This window comes from Neomonachus schauinslandi, chromosome X, assembly GCF_002201575.2.
Source record: "Neomonachus schauinslandi chromosome X, ASM220157v2, whole genome shotgun sequence".
Lineage (NCBI taxonomy): Eukaryota > Metazoa > Chordata > Mammalia > Carnivora > Phocidae > Neomonachus > Neomonachus schauinslandi.
The window spans coordinates 113,303,086-113,324,430 of NC_058419.1; the positions used below are offsets into that span (position 1 = coordinate 113,303,086).

Consider the following 21,345-nt stretch of genomic DNA (forward strand, 5'->3'; position numbering starts at 1 on the left):
TCAGACAGTTCCTTGAACACATGGGGATCTCTTGCATGCCTGCCTCCTTGCATTTGCTTTTTCTCTATAGTAATGCTCTGAACCCCTCAGCCATCTGAAAAGTTCTCTTTGTTTAAAACTCATTTCACTGGTCACCTTAGCCCCTCCATGAAGCCCTCTTGGTCTAAGCTTAAAAGTATTGATCAAATGCTTCCTCCACAGTACTTTCACCCTACAGTGCTATTTTAGTACCCACTGCATTGCCAGTGAGAAGCACTTGCCATTATAAGGTTAAGAAATTAGTGGTATCAACAGGAAAATTCTGAGCACATTAGTCTACAGGGAGCCCTAATTCATCGAATGTGGTGCTAATATAAAACTGAAAAGATGGGGCACCTGGGTGGCTCAGTCTAGGTTAAGCATCTGCCTTCGGCTCAGGTCATGATCCCGGGGTCCTGGGATCAAGCCCCGCCCGTATCGGGCTCCCTGCTCGGTGGGAAGCCTGCTTCTCCCTCTCCCTCTCCCACTCCCCCTGCTTGTGTTCCCTCTCTCACTGTGTCTCTCTCTGTCAAATAAATAAATAAAATCTTTAAAAAAAACTGAAAAGATTATCCTTTGTACCAAAAAAACTTTTTTGATGAAGATTATTGCCATAAGAAATCTGGCATGAGATCAATACAATTAAAGAGATTTAATTATTGGAGTACCAAATAGGCCCTTAGCAGAGAACTGACCTACAGGACAAGCACCAACTCTGTAGATGGCATTTTACTCAGTTTATATGCATACAAACAGTGAGCTACTAAGTTTAACTCTCATGTTAACTCTGCTCCATATGAAACAGTTAACTCTAACTGCTTTTTAATCATTTATGTTATGAATCAGTCTTTTTTAAAAAATTAATAAATAAATGTGTCACCTCTTCTGAACTGAGCCAAAATACCATGCCTTGGTCTCTAGCTTGTCCTCAGGAAAACATGGAACACAAACCATTTGACTCTTTATATAGTCACTTGGTCCCTCTTGGTCTTACCTATAGTATGCAAAATAAAAAGATCTGTTTCTTTGAATTTATTCCTTTTCCTAACTCTAGGGCCCCATTTGTATAATTTACTCCAGATGTCCATATCATCACACTAGTGCTTAGTATTAAGGGCCAGCTAAACTGCATTTTATGCTGAAAACCTATACTTCATCTCTCTTACTTGGTAAAGTAGAGATATACTTCTAGCATATGTAGAAATGATCTCTATATACCTTTGTGGACACATCTGCAAATGTACAAATGCTTTTCTCTCACATACTTAAAACCTCGAAGGACATCACTGACTGGCCACATAGTTTTTTAAATAGTTGTTCCTTTTTAGGGAACAGAATGTTTTCTTGTTTATTATAATGTAGTCTTAACCATTTATCAAGTTAAGTAATATGAAAATTTTAAACCCAGGGGTGCCTGGGTGGCTCAGTCAGTTAAGTATCTGCCTTCGGCAGGTCATGATCCCAGGATTCTGGGATTGCGTCCCGGGCTCCCTGCTCAGTGGGGAGTCTGCCTCTCCCTCTGTACTCGAGCTCGCTCTCTCTCTCTCTCAAATAAACAAAAATCTTTTTTAAAAAAAAGAAAAATTTAAATCCAAAACCTTTTTATCTTAATCTCTTCTCAGAGCTACTGATAAATTTAAGATTTAAATTATACCAAGCTTCCTTGTTTCTCCCCTAGGTACTACAGTTTAAGCCTCGTAAAAAAGACTCTGAGGTTAGGTGTATATATTTTTTTTCCAAAATCAGGTCGATTGTCCATATATAACAAGGAACACTCAAAAAAAAATGTTTAACAGAACAAAAGAAGAACTCAAAGTTTGCTATAATAAAGCTTGTGGTAAAAATGACCTCATGAGAGAGTAAGCCAGAAGGAAAAGAAAAGCAAATAAAAAAAAAAACAGAACAAACTGAAAACATGACAACTAGAAATCTGAAGCTAACATGTGGTAAACTTTCTTTTTCAGTTTCAACTCTTCTAGGGAAAACTACTGGCCTAAGATATAAAAATTTAACTTTAATCACATAATATAGAGAGGAGGTGCCAGATGAAAGCAGTTTGGAAACGTCCTTACCAATATTTTAAAGCTGGGGAGAATAACGTTCCCTAACCACCAAGCCCTCAGGGGATTGTTAAGTCTTGTATAAAGAAAGAGGTGAATGGTCACACACACTACGAAATTGCAAGCTTTACCAAAACTGACCAGGTTTCTTTACTGTAGGACTTCAAACACTTTAATGAGCCCATACGCACCGTGAATCTTCACAAGCGGGCACTGAGGCAGCAGCCTACAAATTTGTCTTACCACAGAGCCCTGTTAATATCTCCCAGAAGACCGCTTTATCACAAGCAGTGTGGGAAAGACTAGAATATACAGGTGCCCCATCCACATGGTTAGGTGAGCCTCTCCCAGGGCCATTGGGAATTTGACACTACACAACGACTAAATACAGTCACGTGTTCAGCACCCAGGATTTCCTCTGTTCAATGTGTGTGTCCCACTTACAGTGGAGGAAAAGGGGAGAGTAGGCGGAGGGAAGTGGAGAAGGGCTTTTCTGCCTGCATTTCTTACACACCTGTTTCTGTAGTCTGAAATCTCCAAAGTTAGGCAGCTGAGTTGGAGGCTTGGGCTGAGCACTGCACTCACTGTTTACATTGTGATGGGAAATCTGGTAGACAAAGAAGCAGTCTCATTCATTAACAGTGACTTGAGAATTCCCAGCCCCCCATCAGATCCTTGGTCACCAAGACCCCAAGCAGGCAGGAAGCCCACCTCAAGCAGGTCAAATGAGGACTGCTGATAGCAGCAACGCATTTCACAACCAGGAAGTCATTCCTGTTACTTGTACAGTAGAAGGTAAGGAAGTTGATCACAAAAGCCCTTTCAGACAGGTCTTGCATGCATTCATCTGGGTGGCTCCCAAGCCCCAGTTTGAAACCAGTAGCTGGTAGATAACTGCCTCCCGAATGCCCACTATTTTGTTGTGACAAAGCCCAGGTTTGCTGTTGGTGCCAGTCAGGAGTTTGGTCTCATCTAGGTCCTCCACAGGGGGCACGTAGTGAAAGCCTCACCCGCTAGAGCAACAGATCACTGTCTTACTGTATACATAGATGCTTCAGCTCCAATGATGGGGAGGGCAGGGACCTTTAGGAGATAGACCTCAGTTTGGGAGCTGGCTCTACCTATTTACTAGCTATGTTACCTTGGCTGACTTGCTTAACCCTGTATGCTTCAATTTCCTCATCTGTAAAAAAATAAAAGCTATTAACACCTACTTCAAAGGATTTTTGTGAAGATTAAATAATGCATTGAAAGCACTTAGCACAATACCTGGTCTACTGCAGATTCTCAATAAACAGAGCTATTCATTTAAATGAGTAGAAATTATAATCAGGGAAAAGCTTAGGATGGAACTAAAGCTTGCCATTAGATATACAGCAGGGACTTAATAAATACTCGTTGACTGATTAATCAACAACTTTTAAAGCCAATCCTGGAGTATTAGAAAGGGGGTTCTCACTCGTTTATATGTGAGTCAGGAAGAACAGGGCTTTTAATTACTCTTCAAACTGAGGAAGGAAAGCAGTACTCATTGTATTTGCACCTAAAGGTTGAGCAGATGCTAAAGATGATCTAATTCTCTAAAAGAAGGACAAGCAAATGTTCAAAGTGGTTTCAGTGACTCAGTAAGTCCTAAGATGTGCCATCTGGAAAGGTATGTTCTGAAGCATCTAGAGCAATAAGGCAAAAACTAGGACTGTTAATACAGAAATTTCCCAACATTTTCTGCTGAAAGTTAGAGGGCCTTTAAAGACAGGAAGTCTCTTCAGCAGCAATTATTGAAAAGAAGTATCTGTAGTGCCTTTTACCACACTCTGCAGATTTGCTGCTTGCTTCTCATTTCCAACTCTACAAGGAGTGTTGATGAATAAGGCCATAGTAGCACATATAAATGAGGCAGAATTAATTCACAATGAAACAGATTTTCGTGACACACTCTCCCAAGTCCTGCTGTTTCAGCTTATTGTTCCAAAGGAAAATACCATCCTAACGATAAAGAAAGCACTGTAGGCCCAAACCACAGCACTAACACCATGGTGATGACCATTAATTATGGAGAATTAACACAGCTCCTAAAATACTGATGAAAATATACACACCCAGACTGTACATACTGTACAGAAAAACCATGTCCCCAACCCCCCAATTGGAGAGATACCCATTCTTCTACGCCTTTCTCTATCTGAAAATGACATGCAACCCTCTATGGCCAAAGGTAAACCAGTATGCATTTGTTTGGTTGCTTATTGAGGAAACTTTCCCTTTTCTACATGAGGCTGGGGGACTGGCTGGATAAGAGGAAATGCAACCACTTTCTGCTCTCTTTGTCCAGATGCCATCTTGGGAATGTGACCAGCCAGTTCTGTGGCAATCAACCCTTGCAAAGGAAGCACAGTGGCAGGACAATTTCACTATACCCAACAGTTCACAGAAATCAACTTCTGTTTCCTACCTGTGATGGACAAGGTCTTGGAGGGAGCGCAGGTGGTGGAGGTAACAATCCTGACTTAGTAGCTGAAAAGAAAAACATACGCTGTTAAGAATTACCAAAAACACATCAGGTGCTGCATTCAGGGTGGGGTCTGCTTGAGGTAGTCCTCCCCCTCTCCCTGTGCCCCTCCCCCCAAAAATAAATAAATATTAAAAAAAAGAATTACCAAAAACAAAATACCCTTTCCACTTTTTAACTAGGAATACCAATTGCAGTTAACATGTTTAAGTTATTAAAATCCATCTGAAGGCTTAATTTAAAAAAAAGGAGTACATGCTATTTCTAATCCCTTTTTCATTTTCGTCCTATCTACCCCAAATCCAATTATTTATATAGGCTGTTTTGATTAAGACAGTATAAAACAGTAAGGAAAAGACATCCTTTGATCAAAGGACTGGAACCCAGCAAGGGAAAGGCAGTCAATCCCTCATTATTCTGATGTTACTTATTTAGTTTCAAATAATCTAGGCCCTTTGGTTTCTCTAATATTTCTCTCTCTCTCTTGGCCATTACACTACTCATTAGCTCAGCAAGTGGGCTACAGAAACGAAGGGAGCCAGAGTCCCCATGGGCAGCTCTCCTGCCCTGTAAGCTAGTGGGTCTGACAACAGCAGGGAGGCTGAAAGAGATGGGACTAAATGATGTTGAGGGACCCTTCAAAGATCTCAATTTCCTTTTCTCTCCCTGATCCTTATTAGCAGAAATAATAAAATCTGTTTCTACCATAATCTGGCTCCATTTAAAGGATGTTTTGAACAAAAGTCTCAGTCTAATTTTTTTTAATTTTGTGAAATATAGAAAAAATTTGAGTTAAGCTAAGAATGTCTGAGTTGTAACTAAATGAAATAAACATCTGCTAGTGAATTATAAATAAAGCTCATAATCACGCATAAGAAATAAGTTTATTGTCACACACTGGCAAGTTAAACCATATTCTTTACAAACTCCTTTAAAAAGCATACCATGCTCTATATAACCATACCTAGTTTATTGGCAATTCTATAGTATGTGTGCTAATATTTGGACAATTTTCTGTGACTTAAAAATAAACCATAGCAATGTGCCAAGAACATGAGGGTTTTTGAAAATCACTTTTGATCTGACCTAGCTAGATCAGATGAGCCAGAAGTTGGAGTCTGGGGCTTTCCAGAAAGGTAACTTAAGAGTAATTTCATAGACATTTGCATTCTGAACCAGTGCACGGATCTGGTACAACCATGTGGGCCCATCAGTGATTTCTCTCAATCTGCCTTTCATTAAAATTTATGAAACACATCAGTGGGTCAAAACTCCAGAGGTGGTGAGACCTTGAACAGCCTTGGATAACAAAGCATGTAGGCAGCAGAAAAACAAAAGCCTCAGGAATTATCCATCTCAGGGCCACTCCCTACTCTAAAGGTCCTCAGGATCAGGCCTTTAAATTACCACCTTCTTTAAAAACAAAATTTTAAAAATCTACACATGCTTTTAAAGGAAAGGCCTTGCACCGGAACAAAGTGTGTGTTAAAATAACCCTTTATTAACAAAAGAGGACTAAGAATTGATAAGCCATTATCAAAGAGGACTAAGATTGACAAGCCATTAAATAAACTTCCGCTTCCAGCAAGAGGGAATAACAAAGACCAGATTCACCCTCCCATTTGAAACAGCCCAAAACAAACATATGTTTTTTATATGAAATAAGTTTTAAGGCATGAGAGGAAAATGTATAAAACAACAGTTTTCAAGACACTAGGAAATCCTGTAACAAAAGACAGTGATCCCTGAGAGACAGGAAACCAACCAGCTGAGTTGTAGGACTCACTGTCCCTGCTTAGTATACTCAGATATAGGACCTACATCCAGATGCATGTCTGATTCATTTCATTTTTACCATTTTTTAATTTTAAAAATGCCTTATTTTTGTAAAAGATGATATGAGGGTGTTTCTGAATATACTTTTGGATAAAATCCTATCACCTATGAATATTAACAGCAATTTGGTTTCTTCTTTTAAGTACCTTTATCTATTTCTTTATCTATTTTTTGTTTTTTATCTTACCTGGCTAGAACATCTACTATAAAGTTAACTTATAATAATCATATGGGCATTCTTATCTTCTCTTGATCTCAAAGGGAAGGCTTTCACTCTTTCAACATTAGGTATGGTATTTGCTGTAGGTTTGTATAGAAACCCTTTAATAGATTATGAAAATTTCCACCTATTATTTTGAGACTTTTGTGATAATCTGTTGATGCATTTTAACCAAAATTGCATGTCCACCCACTGAGATGACAGTATGATTTTTCCCCTTTTAAGTAGTTAATACGATGTTACATTATAAAATTTTAAATATTAAAACACCCTTGCCAACCTAGGATAATCCCAACTTGGTCAGGTTTTTATATCTGCTAGATTTAGCTGGCTAATATCCTGTTTAGGATTTTTGCCAACTATATTCATAAGTGAGACTGATAAGTGAGTTTCCTTTTTCATATGGTTATCTGTTAGGCTTCATTCGGCTGGAGAGTGTTCCCCATCTATACTTTGGAATAGGCTGCTGTTGTTGAATGGCAGGTAAAACTTGACAGCAGAAGCATCTGGGCCTGGAGTTTTGTTTGAAACAAGATTTTTAATGACTTCACTGCTTTAACTGTTACAGGATTATTTAGACTTTCTAATTCTTAAGTCAGTTTTGATAAATGATATTTTTCTAGACATTTATTGTCTAAATGTCCATATTTATTGCCATAAAGACGTTCCCATGCCCTCCTCTACTCATCTTAATCTCTGTGCACATAACTTTTTTTTTCTACTAATACTGTTTGTATCATCACTCTAGTTTCCCTTCATTGAGCTCACCTGACATTTGTCCATTTTATTACTCTTTTCAAAAACCAACTTGCCTGCAACTCTGTAGTGTCTGCTTGCTTTCTGCTTCATTAATGTCTGTTCATTTCCTTGCATTTTCTTTCTTTGGGCTTATCCTATTGTTCTTTTTCTAGTTTAAATTACTTGCTTAACTGATTGTGTTTCTTCTTTTCTAATGTAAGCATTCAGTGTTACAAATGTTCTTCCAAGTGTCACAGGTTTTGATATGTTTTCATTCAGTATTAAAGTTTTCCTAGTTTCCATTACAACCTCTTTTATGATCTTACCCTTTGCCTGAAGTCTTTAGAATTTCCTTCATGGATAGTCTGTTGTAGCAAGCTTAGTCAGTTTGTGTGACTGAAAAGTCTTTATTTTACCTTCATTCTTCAAAGATTATTTCACTGGGTATAGATTCTAGATGGACAGCTATTTTTGCACAGCACATTAAAAATAACATTTTGCTGTCTCCTGGCTTACACTGTTGCTGTCAAGAAGTCAGGTGTCTACAGAATCATTGTTTTTTTGGTAATTAGTCTGTCTTTTTTCTGGCTGATTTCTAAATCTCTTTGAGGTGCTCTGCAGTACCGAACTTGACACTGAGTCTGCCTATTTCTTCATCCTCTTTTTCTTTCATAACCTACTGATCTTCACTAGAATTTCTGAACCATGTGGCATCCTGTTCACTCTGGGAAATTCTGAGTGATTCTCCAAATATTCTTTCTGCCATTTTCTCTTACCTCTCCTTTTGGAGTTCTTTGTCTCAACTGTGCTGTGTTCTGGATAATTTTCTAAGATCTACTGTTCCATTAACTAATTCCCTTTCCAACTGTGCTTAATGTCCTGTTAATCCAATCTTTAAGTTTATTTCAATGACTATTTCATTTCTGGTTCTATTTGATCTGTTTTCAAAATGGTTTTTTCATTTTTATAATTTCTTGGCTATGTGCTCATTTTCTCCATCTCCTTTTCTTTCAACTTATTAAACATATTTATGTAACAGTCTTTGTCTGATAATCCCACAATCTGCAGGCTTTGTATTTACTACCCTTTTGCTGCTCCTGCTAGCTCCTTCTGTGTTCCATTTCCTAGAGTGCTTGGCAACCTCTGACTCTGAATGCACATCCCTTGGAACTTTACCTGTAGGAATTGGGCCCTGTGTGGAAAGTGGGTTCCTCCTCTACTGTGTCTGCCAGAAACCCGGAGGTGCTTATCAACCTGGGATCACTTGAAACTAAAAGCTTGGCTTGATACTGTATAGGATTCCTAGTTTCTGCTGTCCTGAATTTTATTAAATGTCCTATAGTAAGACTTCTGAGTCTAGATAGTAGCTTGAATATCTGCAACTAATCTCAGTCTTACCTCATTAACATAACAGTGAAAAGAAACTGTTTAAATTTTCTTGTTTAAATTTGGAACTGGGAAAATAGATGAGTGGCTGATAGCTAAATGAGCAGCAGAGAAAGCAGACAATAATCAAGGTGTACCACAGAAGCCCTCCAGTTCTCAAGAACTGATGACATCAAACTCCTCTGGAAGTAGGGGTAAAATGAAGAAAGCAATAAAAAGTAAAGAAAATTAACTAATAGTGAATCTTATTTCCTACCCTTTAGAAGGGCATACCTTGACAATACCCTTGAAGACTGGGTTCCAGCTACACCTCATGCAGGTTTTGGCTTCAGGATCCCTGCTCCTGTGGTCCCCTCTGCCTGTAGAGTCCATGCCCTACCCCTACTCCACCTGGATAATTCAGGATATAGTAAGTGTCCAACAAATATTTGTTTGAACTAACATAAGAACTACAGGACCATGATCCATCCCCATATTAAAAAAAAAAAAAAGACTAATTGAAGCCCTTTAGGAGGAGTTAGATCCTGAGATTTTTCTTCCACATTCTGCATATTTTCATCATGTTTCCCACTCCAGCAAAAGGCTAGAAGTATCTTTCTTCTCCAGGGAGGTCATCAGGCCCAGATAAAGGCATGGGGCCATACTGAAAACAGGGGGATCTAGTAAATGTATACATTCTGGATGCTGAGACTGCCAACCCTCTTCCTCTCTGGTCTCAGACTTTTGTATCCAGAGGTTAAAAGAAGTGCTCCAGTGAACTGGACCAGCCAAGAAGTAAGATTTAGATACCAACATCAAGAGATCTCCAACAAGATGACCAAATCATATCATTCCACCATGAAACCCACAAGACAGCAAGTCCTATCCATTTATCCATATATTCCAATCAGCTTTTTACTCCCTTTCTTAAACAGAAACAGATGAAGTATTATCAGATATCTGCATAAAAATTTCTAAGAGCAATAGAAATAAAAAAGCTTAATCTCAAAGATACAGATTAGATCTATAACGGGAGAAAAATTTAATGTATATTAGTATCACCATAATGATCATTCAGTTTATTCCAGAATTACTTAAACATTTACTATGTATCAGGCATTGTTTGAGGTGCTGAGAAAATACCAATGGAAAAAAAACAACAGGAAAAAAAGCTCTACCCTCATGAAGCTTTATTTTACTGAGAAGACAGCGAATGGGGTGGGAGTAAGGAGTGAAATTTCTCAAAGTTATCAGGGAAATCATCAGTAAGAGATAAGAGATGTTATTTGCAAAGATGAAATACTCAAGATGCTACTGAAAAAAAGAACAGTCAAATAATTAAAAAGAGCACCTGGAAATTAAAAACATGATAGCAGGAAAGGAAAGCTTAATAGAAAGGTTCAAAGATAATCTAAGGAGATCTTTTTTTAAGGATTTATTTATCTGAGAGTGAGAGAGAGAGAGAGCACGCACACGTGACTGCAGAGGGGAGAGGCAGAGGGAAAAGGAGAGAGAGTCCCAAGCAGACTCCACGCTGAGCACAGAGCCCAACGTGGGGCTCAATCCCACAACCCTGAGATCACGACCTGAGCTGAAACCAAGAGTGGGACACTTAACTGACTGTGCCACCCAGGCACCCCAATCTAAGGAGATCTTTAAAAAAGTAGGATAATATCCAAATAAAAGTTCCACAAAAAGAGAGAAAATAGCAGGGAAAAAAAACCACATAGTCCAAAAAAACTACCCAGAAATGAAGAACAGGACTTTCTAAATTAAAAGAGCCCACTGAGTACCCAGAACAATGGAAAAAAACAGACCCATGGCAAGGCACATCAATACGAAATTTCAAAATACTGGAGTTTGAAGATTCTACAAGTTTCCAGCAGGGGGTGGAAGAGGATGGCAGGCCACATCCAAAGGATCAAGAGTCCAAACAGTTTTAGATTTTTAATATACCACTGAAAGCTAGAATTCATTGGAGCAATGTCATGAAAATTCTGAAGAAAACTGACTTCCAACCGATGGTTAAATATACAAATGAGCAGCCTGCACGATGGCTCAATTAAAGGTATTCTTAGACATTCAGGGGCTTGTATTGAGCTCTATGTACCTTTCCAAAAAAGCTACTCAAGGATGTGTTCTACCAAAGCAAGAGATTAAACCAAGAAAGAGCAAGGCATAGGATAAAGGAGCTCCAACATGGAAGAAGAAGAGAATCGTTGGATGACAGAGAAGGGAGATGCCATGATGAAAATTATGTAGCAGGCATAGAAGACAATCACTCTACATTTCTTCAAACAGATGAAACTAATACCTGTGTCCGAATTTCATAAGAGGAACTTTAGAAAATTGAGGGAGTCTACAGTTGCTTCAGGGGCAAGTACATTGAAAAGAAATAAGCTGATTATGCACTCCAAGGCCAACAAAAATCTGCACAAGTAAATAATTTACTATATGGCTTACATAACCATAAGAATAATATAAACACTAAATACTGATCTAACCAAAATTCTACTCTAACTGTACTGAGAGGGTGAAAGAGGAGAAAAGTTGCTAGATAGGGGAAGGCAGCAGATGATGACTAAAACTGAAAAGTCAACAAGAGGTTATACAAATACGTTATTTTGTTTTGTTTTGTTTAAAGATTTTATTTATTTGACAGAGAGAAACACAGCGAAAGAGGGAACACAAGCAGGGGGAGTGGGAGAGGGAGAAGCAGGCTTCCCATGGAGCAGGGAGCCCAATGCGGGGCTCAATCCCAGGACCCTGGGATCATGACCTGAGCTGAAGGCAGATGCTTAACGACTGAGCCACCCAGGTGCTCCGCATACAAATACGTTATTTTAAAATGTGAATACCAAAAGGATATAAACAATTTTGTAGCAGAGTGTATTCTCTCAAGTCTTGAGGTATATCAATGGTCTTGGAGGTACTTCCCAAACTTCAGTTTATTCCCTCAATTCAGCATGGAGCCCTGGCCCTTCCCCTCCACCGTATCAGGGCATCAGCTGTGATTATTCACTTTTCCAGCTTTTTCCCTCTCTTTCCAGAAGTCATGTCCACTGACCCTCAGTCAAGAGAAGGTAAAACTAAGAGTACCCACTCACTTCACTTCACTCCAGATTTGGAGTTTCAGTAAGAAACCTACTCACACACATGGCTTCTAGAAGAAGGCAGGCAGAGTCAAGCCTCGGGTTTTCCCTTAGCTGCTACTCTCTCTCCAAAAAAAAAAAAAAAAAGGCATTAGCTCATACATCTTTCCTTATTTGGTTCCTGCTGAAAAATCTCTTCTATATGTTCATGACCCCACATTCATTTCCTTTAACAGTAGGTGATACTAATCTACCTTCATTCTACCAAGTTTATGTCTGATTCACCTTTTTATCTCCCAGAGCACCTAAACACACTGCCTTGTGTGTATTAAGTATTCACATGGTGGATGAATAACTGGAACTGAATTTAGTAAAATATCTCCTCTTATAATAGTTTCAGTCCATTCATGATCTTAAATTGGATTCAAATATTTTATCTGGCATGCTCTTATCAATTTAAAAAAGAGAAAGGGGCGCCTGGGTGGCTCAGTCAATGAAGCGTCTGCCCTTTGCCTCAGGTCATGATCTCAGGGTCTTGGGATTGAGCCCCACATTGGGCTCCCTGCTCAGTGGGGAGTCTGCTTCTCCCTCTCCCTGCCGCTCCTCCTGCTTGTACTTACTCTGTCAAAGAAATAAAATCTATAAAAAATAAAAATTAAAAAGAGAGAAAAAGTATACCTTCATGCAAAGTGAAACTGAAAAAATACTTTGGCTGAGTAATCTAGCATACACATGCAAAAGATGACAACATACCTGTTAATAGTAACACCTGCTTTCCCAGAAGGGAAGAGAAGGAAAGAAGAGGGGAGGAGAACACTTTTGATGCATATATTAAAAGCTATACCATACATGTGAAGCTACTGTAGGTTTATTCCTGAAGTCTCACAGTTAATAAGGTAGAATACCAGATACCAGCAAGGTTTTGTCAATCAGAAAATTCTGTAAGTGTAACCAGGGAAAAAATAATAGATACCCAAATCCTGAAAACCAGATTTAAAAGTTCATGAAAGAAGCTGCCATTTAATCCTAAACTCAGAAAACATAGTAATAATTACTAATGTTTATTAAATTTGTTGAAAGATGTGCATTTTCTAGCACTGATCTGCTGAATCTCAGGTTCCTGTCCTGGTATCTTCATCCAAAACTTTAACCTCTAAATTTTTTTATCCTTTTATTTTATTATGCTTAGAAATTTCCAGACAAAATATTACCCATATATGTTACTATTTACTAATTTCCCTCAGATTTTTACAAAGCCCCAAATCAATGATTTAATGAAAACATGTTCCAAATTACTAAGTAGAAATAAAGCAGCAAATGTGGCAATTGAAAGCTGCAAGGAACAGAAAGCCAATTCTTTGGGGGAGAGACACTTGGAATAACTTCAGCTGTGAAAAGGTCTCCCATCCCCCCCAAACTAGGAATATTTTATGAAGAAAATAAAACCATTCAAATGCCAAAGGAAAAAAAAAAAAAAACACTTAAAGGATGGAAAATGTTGAAAGGAGCCTGCCAGTGGGACCTGCACTTTTAAGCATCAATCAAGCAGAGAGTTAGCCATATGCAAAGCTTCAAGGATTTCATCAGTGAGGACCATTCTTCTTCTTGGCAAGTTCATTAAAATGGCTATTTCTTTGTAATAGAAAATGTACTTTCTTTCCTTACTAATCACAAAAGCATGTGTGAGCCTATGCCTATCTCCTAATCACCCAGTTACACATAGTGATGGGTTCATATGTCATATACACCTACGAATATGACAAAATGTTTGCCAGGAGTACTTTTCCAACAAGAGCTGCTTTGATCCCCTGATAACGGCCCACTCCCCCCCAAACATACAAGCTCGTTAAATTCTCTGTTAAACACAACAATTACTTTTCACCAGTTAAAAGATAGGAACTTACACATGACTTGGAATTGTTCACCAGGGAAAATATTAATGACTGAGTTTGGAAAAGTAATGAGATCAAATTCAATTCTTCCACTTCGCAGATGAGAAAATTAAGGCCTGGAGAAGTAAAATGACATCACCAAAGCTACTATGAGGCAGCAATCAGTATCACATTTTGAACCTACAGGACAGATAATGGAAAAGGGCACTGAGATAGGGGATAAACAGCTGGACAGGTGTTATTGTATATCCAGGAATAAGCATGTCAGAAGGTTGAAAGTAAACTATGCAACTTCAAGGAACTAAAATGATGCTTCTGAATATGCTACATGCCACATACTCAAATAAATAAGATGCTAGACACTATCTTAAAATGTGCCACTGTAGCAAATATTTAGCCTTCTAAGTCATGTGATTACCTTTTCACAAGACTACACATGACTCCCTGGCTTTAAAAAATATTCAGTGTAGGGGCACCTGGGTGGCTCAGTTGGTTAAGCAACTGCCTTCAGCTCAGGTCATGATCCTGGAGTCCCGGGATCGAGTCCCGCATCGGGCTCCCTGCTCGGCAGGGAGCCTGCTTCTCCCTCTGACCCTCCCCCATCTCATGCTCTCTCTCTCTCTCATTCTCTCTCTCAAATAAATAAATAAAATCTTTAAAAAATATATTCAGTGTAGTACTGCCATAAGGACATATAGATCAACAAACAGAACAGAGAATCCGGAAATAAACCCTTATATTTACAGTTAAGTGATTTTCAACAAAGGTGCCATGGCAACTCAATAGGGAAAAGAGAGTATTTTTCAACAAGTACTGCTGAAACAACTGGATATCCACGTACAAAAAAATGAATTTAGACCCTTAGCTCACACTACAAACAAAAATTAAATCAAAATGGATTAGAGATATGAATATAAGCATATTGTAGTATTTTTAGAAATAAATAATAGAAAAACTCCAAGACATTAGGTTAGGCAAAGATTCCTTAGATATGACACCAAAAGTACAATCTAAACAGGAAAGAATTTATAAACTGTACTTCATCGAAATGCAAAACTTTTTTGCTTCAAAATACTCCATTAAGAAGATGGAAAGACAAGTCACAGAATGGCAAGGAAATATTTGCAAATTACACATCTGATAAAGGCCTTATATCCAGAATATACAAAGAACTCCAGAATATATAACTCAACAATAAAAAGACAAACACCCAATTTAAATATGGGCAAATGATTTCAGTAGACATTTCACCAAAGAAGACATAGGAATCATTAATAAGCACATGAAAAGATGTTCAGTATCACTAGTCATCAGGGAGACAAATCAAAACCACAACTAAATACCACATCACACCCAGCAGGACAGCTGTAATTTAAAAAAAAAAAAAATAGTAAGCATTGGTAAAAATGGGAAGAAACAGTAACCCTTGCACATTGCTGCTGGAAATGTGAGATAGTATGGACACTTTAGAAAACAGTTTGGCAGCTTTTTAAATTACCATATACACCCTGTAATTCCACTCGTAGGTCCTGTGCCAAGAGAAATGAAAACATATGTCCCACAAAGACTTGTATGCAAGTGTTCATGGTAGCATTATTCCTAACAGGCAAAAAGTATTAAAAAACTCAGATGTCCATGAAACTGAAGAATGGAGAGACAAAATGTGGTACATCCATACAATGGAACACTACTCCACAATAAAAAAAATGAAATACTGATACATGCTACAATTTAGATGAACCTTGAAAACATCAAAGTATAGAAAACCAGACACAAAAGACCCATATTTTGTATGATTTCATTTATATGAAATGTCCAGAAAAGGCAAATCTATAGAAACAGGAAGGAGGTAGATTACCGGTTGTCTGGGGCTGGGCGTGGGGATTGACTGTAAACAGGCATGAGGCATATTATTGGGGTGCTGAAAAGGTTCTGAAACTGGATTATGGTAACAGCACAATTTGATAAATTTACTGGAAATCACTGAGTTGTACACTTAAAATGGATGAACTTTATGGTCTGAAAATTATACCTCAATAGTTTTTTTTTCAAGCTAAGGTTGGGGATAAAAGTGTAATTAGTCATATGGGAGAGGGAACACAGATAAAACAAAATGGGCCATAGTTGATCATAGTTGAGGCCAGGGATTCAGTATACTGTTCCTTTCCTTTTTTTATACATACTTAACATAACAATCTGATAATAACAATTTATATTAATAACAATTTTTGATCATCAAAAAAAGAAATTCCTAAGATCTCCAACTATTTATGAAGGCAAAACTTTCTTTCCTGTCTCCCTAAAGAACCTTGGGGAAATTGGCTCAACACTGTAAATCACATAAAAGAAAACACAGGAGGGGCACCTGGGTGGCTCAGTTGTTGAGCGTCTGCCTTCGGCTCGGGTCATGATCCCAGGGTCCTGGGATCGAGTCCCGCATCGGGCTCCCTGCTCCGCAGGAGGCCTGCTTCTCCCTCTCCCAGTCCCCCTGCTTGTGCTCCCTCTCTCACTGTGTCTCTCTCTGTCAAATAAATAAATAAAATCTTTAAAAAAAAAAGAAAAAGAAAAAGGAAAACAATATTACTTTCTTGCATATTGGGCACCATATCTATTCTTTAATATATCTTTCAACTTTAGATGAATTATTACCTATAGAAAAATAGTAAGGTGTGCCCCCCAAATTAAATTAATATAGATTGCCTTCTCCAACACCAAATCTTTGCAACAAAAACTTGAACAAAAAGGGCGCCTGGGTGGCTCAGTTGGTTGAGCGACTGCCTTCGGCTCAGGTCATGATCCCAGGGTCCTGGGATCGAGTCCCGCGTCGGGCTCTTTGCTCTGGAGGGAGCCTGCTTCTCCCTCTCCCTCTGCCTGCTATTCCACCTGCTTGTACTCTCTCTCTCTCTCTGTCAAATAAATAAATAAAATCGTTAAAAAAAAAAAAAAAAAAAAACCTAAACAAAGAGGATTCTCATGGAGAACGAAGCAATTACATTTTCTGGATCTCAGCCTCATCACCTGTAATATGTGAGAGGTGGCCAAGATGACATGTAAGTTGTCTTTTACACTGACACTCTATGATTCTAGAATTTATTTGCCAGTTTTTTCCAATAACTCCTTCTTCTTGTACCACAGGTTAACGAGGTCCCAGACAGAGATACAGGCAGAGTTAAGCAACAAAAACACATGAGAATTAACCTTGGTAAAGGTCAAGTTTCATTTCTCATATTACTTTTATATGAATGCATTTCTCCTAATCATTTTACTACGAAACTCCTTAGGTTGGTTAAAAACGTGTATATGTGTGTGTGTGTCTTCGACGGAAGGCAGGCAGGCAACTTGGAAAAAGATTCTATTATCTTGGTAGGGTCTCTTTTCCACCATGACATATAGTCAAACCAACATCTAAGTCTGAAACACTTCAAAATGAGTTTGTGATGACAACTATTCCACATCAAAGTTTCTCAATCACCCCACCTTTTGCAATCTGGATTAACCCTACCACTCCAATGAACTGTTCTAAGACTTCCTAGGAACATAGTTTGCAAACTCCTTCTCCCCGAGTCCCCATTCTTATTGATCAGTAGCAAACCTTAAGACTTCTGGTCTCTACTTCCTGAAATATAGTCCTCCCTGAGCATTCCAGGCCATGGTGCTTGTCCCTTACTGAATTCATGTGTTCTCATGGCTTTAGGTCTAGCTGTTATGGCAATGTGGTGTTTACATAGAAAGACCTGAGAAGTTTTAAATAAGGAAGTGACATCATGGCTGAACTTAAGACAATTAATCCTGTTGCACTATGAAGGAAAGAACAAAGCAAGCAAACCAGACTGGAGATTATATAGTAGTCTCCAAGGCAACTGGTAATAAGAAGTGAACCAAGGCAGATATCAAAGAAAAATCAGCAGAATTTGGCTGCAAAAATTATATCCATCCTTCAAAGGCTAGCTCAACAGCCTGTACAACCACTCCAACATATCTACAGATCATCCTAGTTAGAAACCACCCAGACTCAGCACCCTTCTCACATGTAACTATAATACTGACTGGCAGAATGTGGGGCCATATCCATATTCCTCTTACAATTCTCCACAGTACATATAGTACACAGTAAGTGTTCAATAAATATTGGTTAAATGATAAGACACTTTTGCTGGTCACCATTATTGAAGTCTATTTCAGTTTTCATGTAACTCTCTAAGCTCAAATGCATACACTGAGAATTGTATTGCTTTTTTTGTTGTGTTTTTTTTTTTTTAGAGAGAGAGAGAGAGAGAGCATATGCAAGTGGGGGGGGGGGGGGGCAGAAGAAGAAGGAGAGACAGAATCTTAAGCTAGGCGTGGAGCCCAACACGAGGCTTGATCTCACGACCCTGAGATCACGACCTGAGCCGAAATCATGAATCATGGAACACTACATCAAAAACTAATGATGTAATGTATGGTGATTAACATAACATAAAAAAAAAAAAGAATCAGATGTTTAACCAAGTCACCCAGGCACCCCAAGAATTGTAGTGTTTTATGCTATTCTTCAGCTCACAAGTTTTGTAATAGTCATAAGCAAAATGTCTAACAATAGATAAATGGTTAAATAAACTAAGACCCAAATTAATAAAGGTAAAAGAAATGAGAGTATCACCATTTTGCAACTACCAATGAAACAATGGATCTAAGCAGTAGTTTGCTGAGAACAGCTCATACCAGCTTATGAGAGCCAACCGTATACATAAGTTCCAACCCCACATTTCGTAAGACATGAGTAAGAATAAAATTGGCTGTGGCAGGAATGTTTATACCATAAAAATTGGTAAATAGCCAGTTAAACATTTATCAACACACCACCGGATGTAGGCAATGAGGATCAATACCTGATAAAATAATTATCTGAAAGGCTGTTGGGGATCTCTATAATAACGGATGAATCAAGCTAATACTTCATGAACCCATCGATAAATCAAACATCACAAAAATGGAGTCATTAGACATCAGAGACCTCCTAATGTGATGCAGTAGAAAATACACAGCATCACTAGGAACTACTCTTGTTAAAAATAGAATGTGATGGGGTGCCTGGGTGGCTCAGTCGGTCAAGCGGCTGCCTTCGGCTCAGGTCATGATCCCAGGGTCCTGGGATCGAGCCCCACGTCGGGCTCCCTGCTCAGTGGAGAGTCTGTTTCTCCCTCTCCCTCTGCCTGCCTCTCTGCCTACTTGTGCACTCCCTCTCTCTGTCAAATAAATAAATAAAATCTTTTTTAAAAAAATAGAATGTGATTCGGGGCGCCTGGGTGGCTCAGTCGGTTAAGCGGCTGCCTTCGGCTCAGGTCATGATCCCAGGGTCCTGGGATCGAGCCCTGTGTCGGGCTCCCTGCTCGGCGGGAAGCCTGCTTCTCCCTCTCCCACTCCCCCTGCTTGTGTCCCTGCTCTCGCTATCTCTCTCTCTGTTAAATAAATAAAATATTTAAAAAAAATAGAATGTGAATCTAATCAAACCTAGATCCACCTACCAGTTTGTAAGAAATACAAAAGAAAAGGTTTAGTGATTAAGTTATTTTAAAAAGGCCTTACCTGGGCGCCTGGGTGGCTCAGTTGGTTAAGCGACCGCCTTCGGCTCAGGTCATGATCCTGGAGTCCCTGGATCGAGTCCCACATCGGGCTCCCTGCTCGGCAGGGAGTCTGCTTCTCCCTCTGACCCTCCCCCCTCTCATGTGCTCTCTCTCATTCTCTCTCTCTCTAATAAATAAATAAAATCTTTAAAAAAAAATAAATAATAAGGCCTTACCTATTAGAGATACATATAAAGTATGTATGAAATTACATAATATCTGGCATTTGATCTGGGGATGGAGATTTTCTACTTTTACATAAATTTGAAGTTTTCCATAATACAGTTTTTAACAAAGTAGCCAGTATATAGAATGTATATAAAAGAATGACAAAATTATCAGTACTGACATGGATAGATCTCTAAGAAATAACAAATTGTGAAAAAGCACAGGGGAAACATGTACAATGTGATGCCAATTATTTTAAAGACAAAAAACATGGAATTGATGTTATAAATGGACTAGAAATGTCAGGATACCTTCCCTGGGGAGGATACTGGACTTGGTGGAAATGAGGTTAAGGAACAGATTTGTAATGTTTGAATTTTACACAGAAGAAAGTATTTGTCTATTACTCAAATGAGTTTTTGTCATTTTAGAGAGAGAGCAAAGAGAGAGTGTGGGGGCGGCAGGTAGAGGGGCAGAAGGAGAGAGAAACTCAGACTCCATGCTGAGCATGGAGCCCAATGCAGGGCTCAGTCTCATGACCCTGAGATCATGACCTGAACCAAAACCAAGAGTCAGACGCTTAACCAACTGCGCTACCCAGGCGCCCCTACTCAATGAGTTTTATAAGCATTTTAAAAATAGAGATTATACCGGGGCACCTGGGTGGCTCAGTCGTTAAGCGTCTGCCTTCGGCTCAGGTCATGATCCCAGGGTCCTGGGATGGAGTCCCACATCGGGCTCCCTGCTCAGTGGGGAGCCTGCTTCTCCCTCTCCCACTCCCCCTGCTTGTGTTCCCTCTCTAGCTGTCTCTCTCTCTGTCAAATAAATAAATAAAATATTTTAAAAAATAAAAAATAAAGATTATACCAACATTTCCCACTGCATCCTCCTGAGATTCTAGTCCTATTCTTTCCCACAGTCCCTTGTTCAAGCACTCAGCCAGCCAGGGAAAGCTATAAAGCCAGAGAGTGGATAGAAAAGAGAATACACCCTGTCTAATAGCAGGACTAGCTGTACCCTCACCTTGGCAAGCCTTTGTAAACCTTCTTGGCACAAATCATAGCACTATGCTAGTATAGAAACTTTCACGTAACTATTAGAAAAGAAAAAAACCCTATAAATAGAGAAAGGAACAGGAAACAGCAAAAAGAAGCCAAGGACAGACAGCACACTGTAAGCATACCTCCCAAAGATGGAGACTGGCACATATCTAGATGAACACACTGAGTACTGGCACAGACAAGCTTGGAAATACCAGCACTGTATTTTCACCTCTGAAAATGTTCATCTAGCCCAACAGCTCAAATATACTACTCCAGGTTTAAATGAACTTCTAGATTTCAAATCTCATGACCGAGTGACACTATACTGCAGACAACACCTTTTATCCTTCAACTACTGAGAAGCTCAGAAGGAAACCTCAATGCTCTGTCACTACAAATTCTGAATGTGTTACTTCTAACTATAGACCCCTACCACAAATAAGATCAGGCCTGAAAGCAAGGATTCAGATGTAGAAAGCTAGAAAGAATTCCTTGGCCCTTTAAAGACAAATGACTGTCGTGACAGCCAACTGCCCAGGTGTGGAGATGAATCTCAGTCCTCAGCTGGCTAGTGAAGGAGGATAAGGGCTGCAACCAACAGAAATAACAGCACTGTGCACTTCTTAAGAATTCAACATCCAGGGGCACCTGGGTCTCTCAGTCGGTTAAGCGTCTGACTCTTTATCTCAAACTCAGGTCTTGATCTCAGGGTTGTGAGTTCAAGCCATACATTGGGCTCCATGCTAGGTGTGGAGCCTACTTAATTAAGAAAAAAAAAAAAAATTCAGCGTCCAGCAT

General features: G+C 39.0%; 1 protein-coding gene across 2 annotated transcripts in view; it reads right to left on the minus strand.

Moving 5' to 3' along the window:
- Positions 1–21,345, minus strand: part of REPS2 (RALBP1 associated Eps domain containing 2) — a 214,810-nt gene that overhangs the window by 50,609 nt on the left and 142,856 nt on the right. For both annotated transcript variants that reach the window (XM_021681025.1, XM_021681017.1), the window contains exon 14: positions 4,531–4,592. In XM_021681025.1, the coding sequence (XP_021536700.1) occupies positions 4,531–4,592 (62 nt within the window). The remainder of the gene's footprint in view (positions 1–4,530; positions 4,593–21,345) is intronic.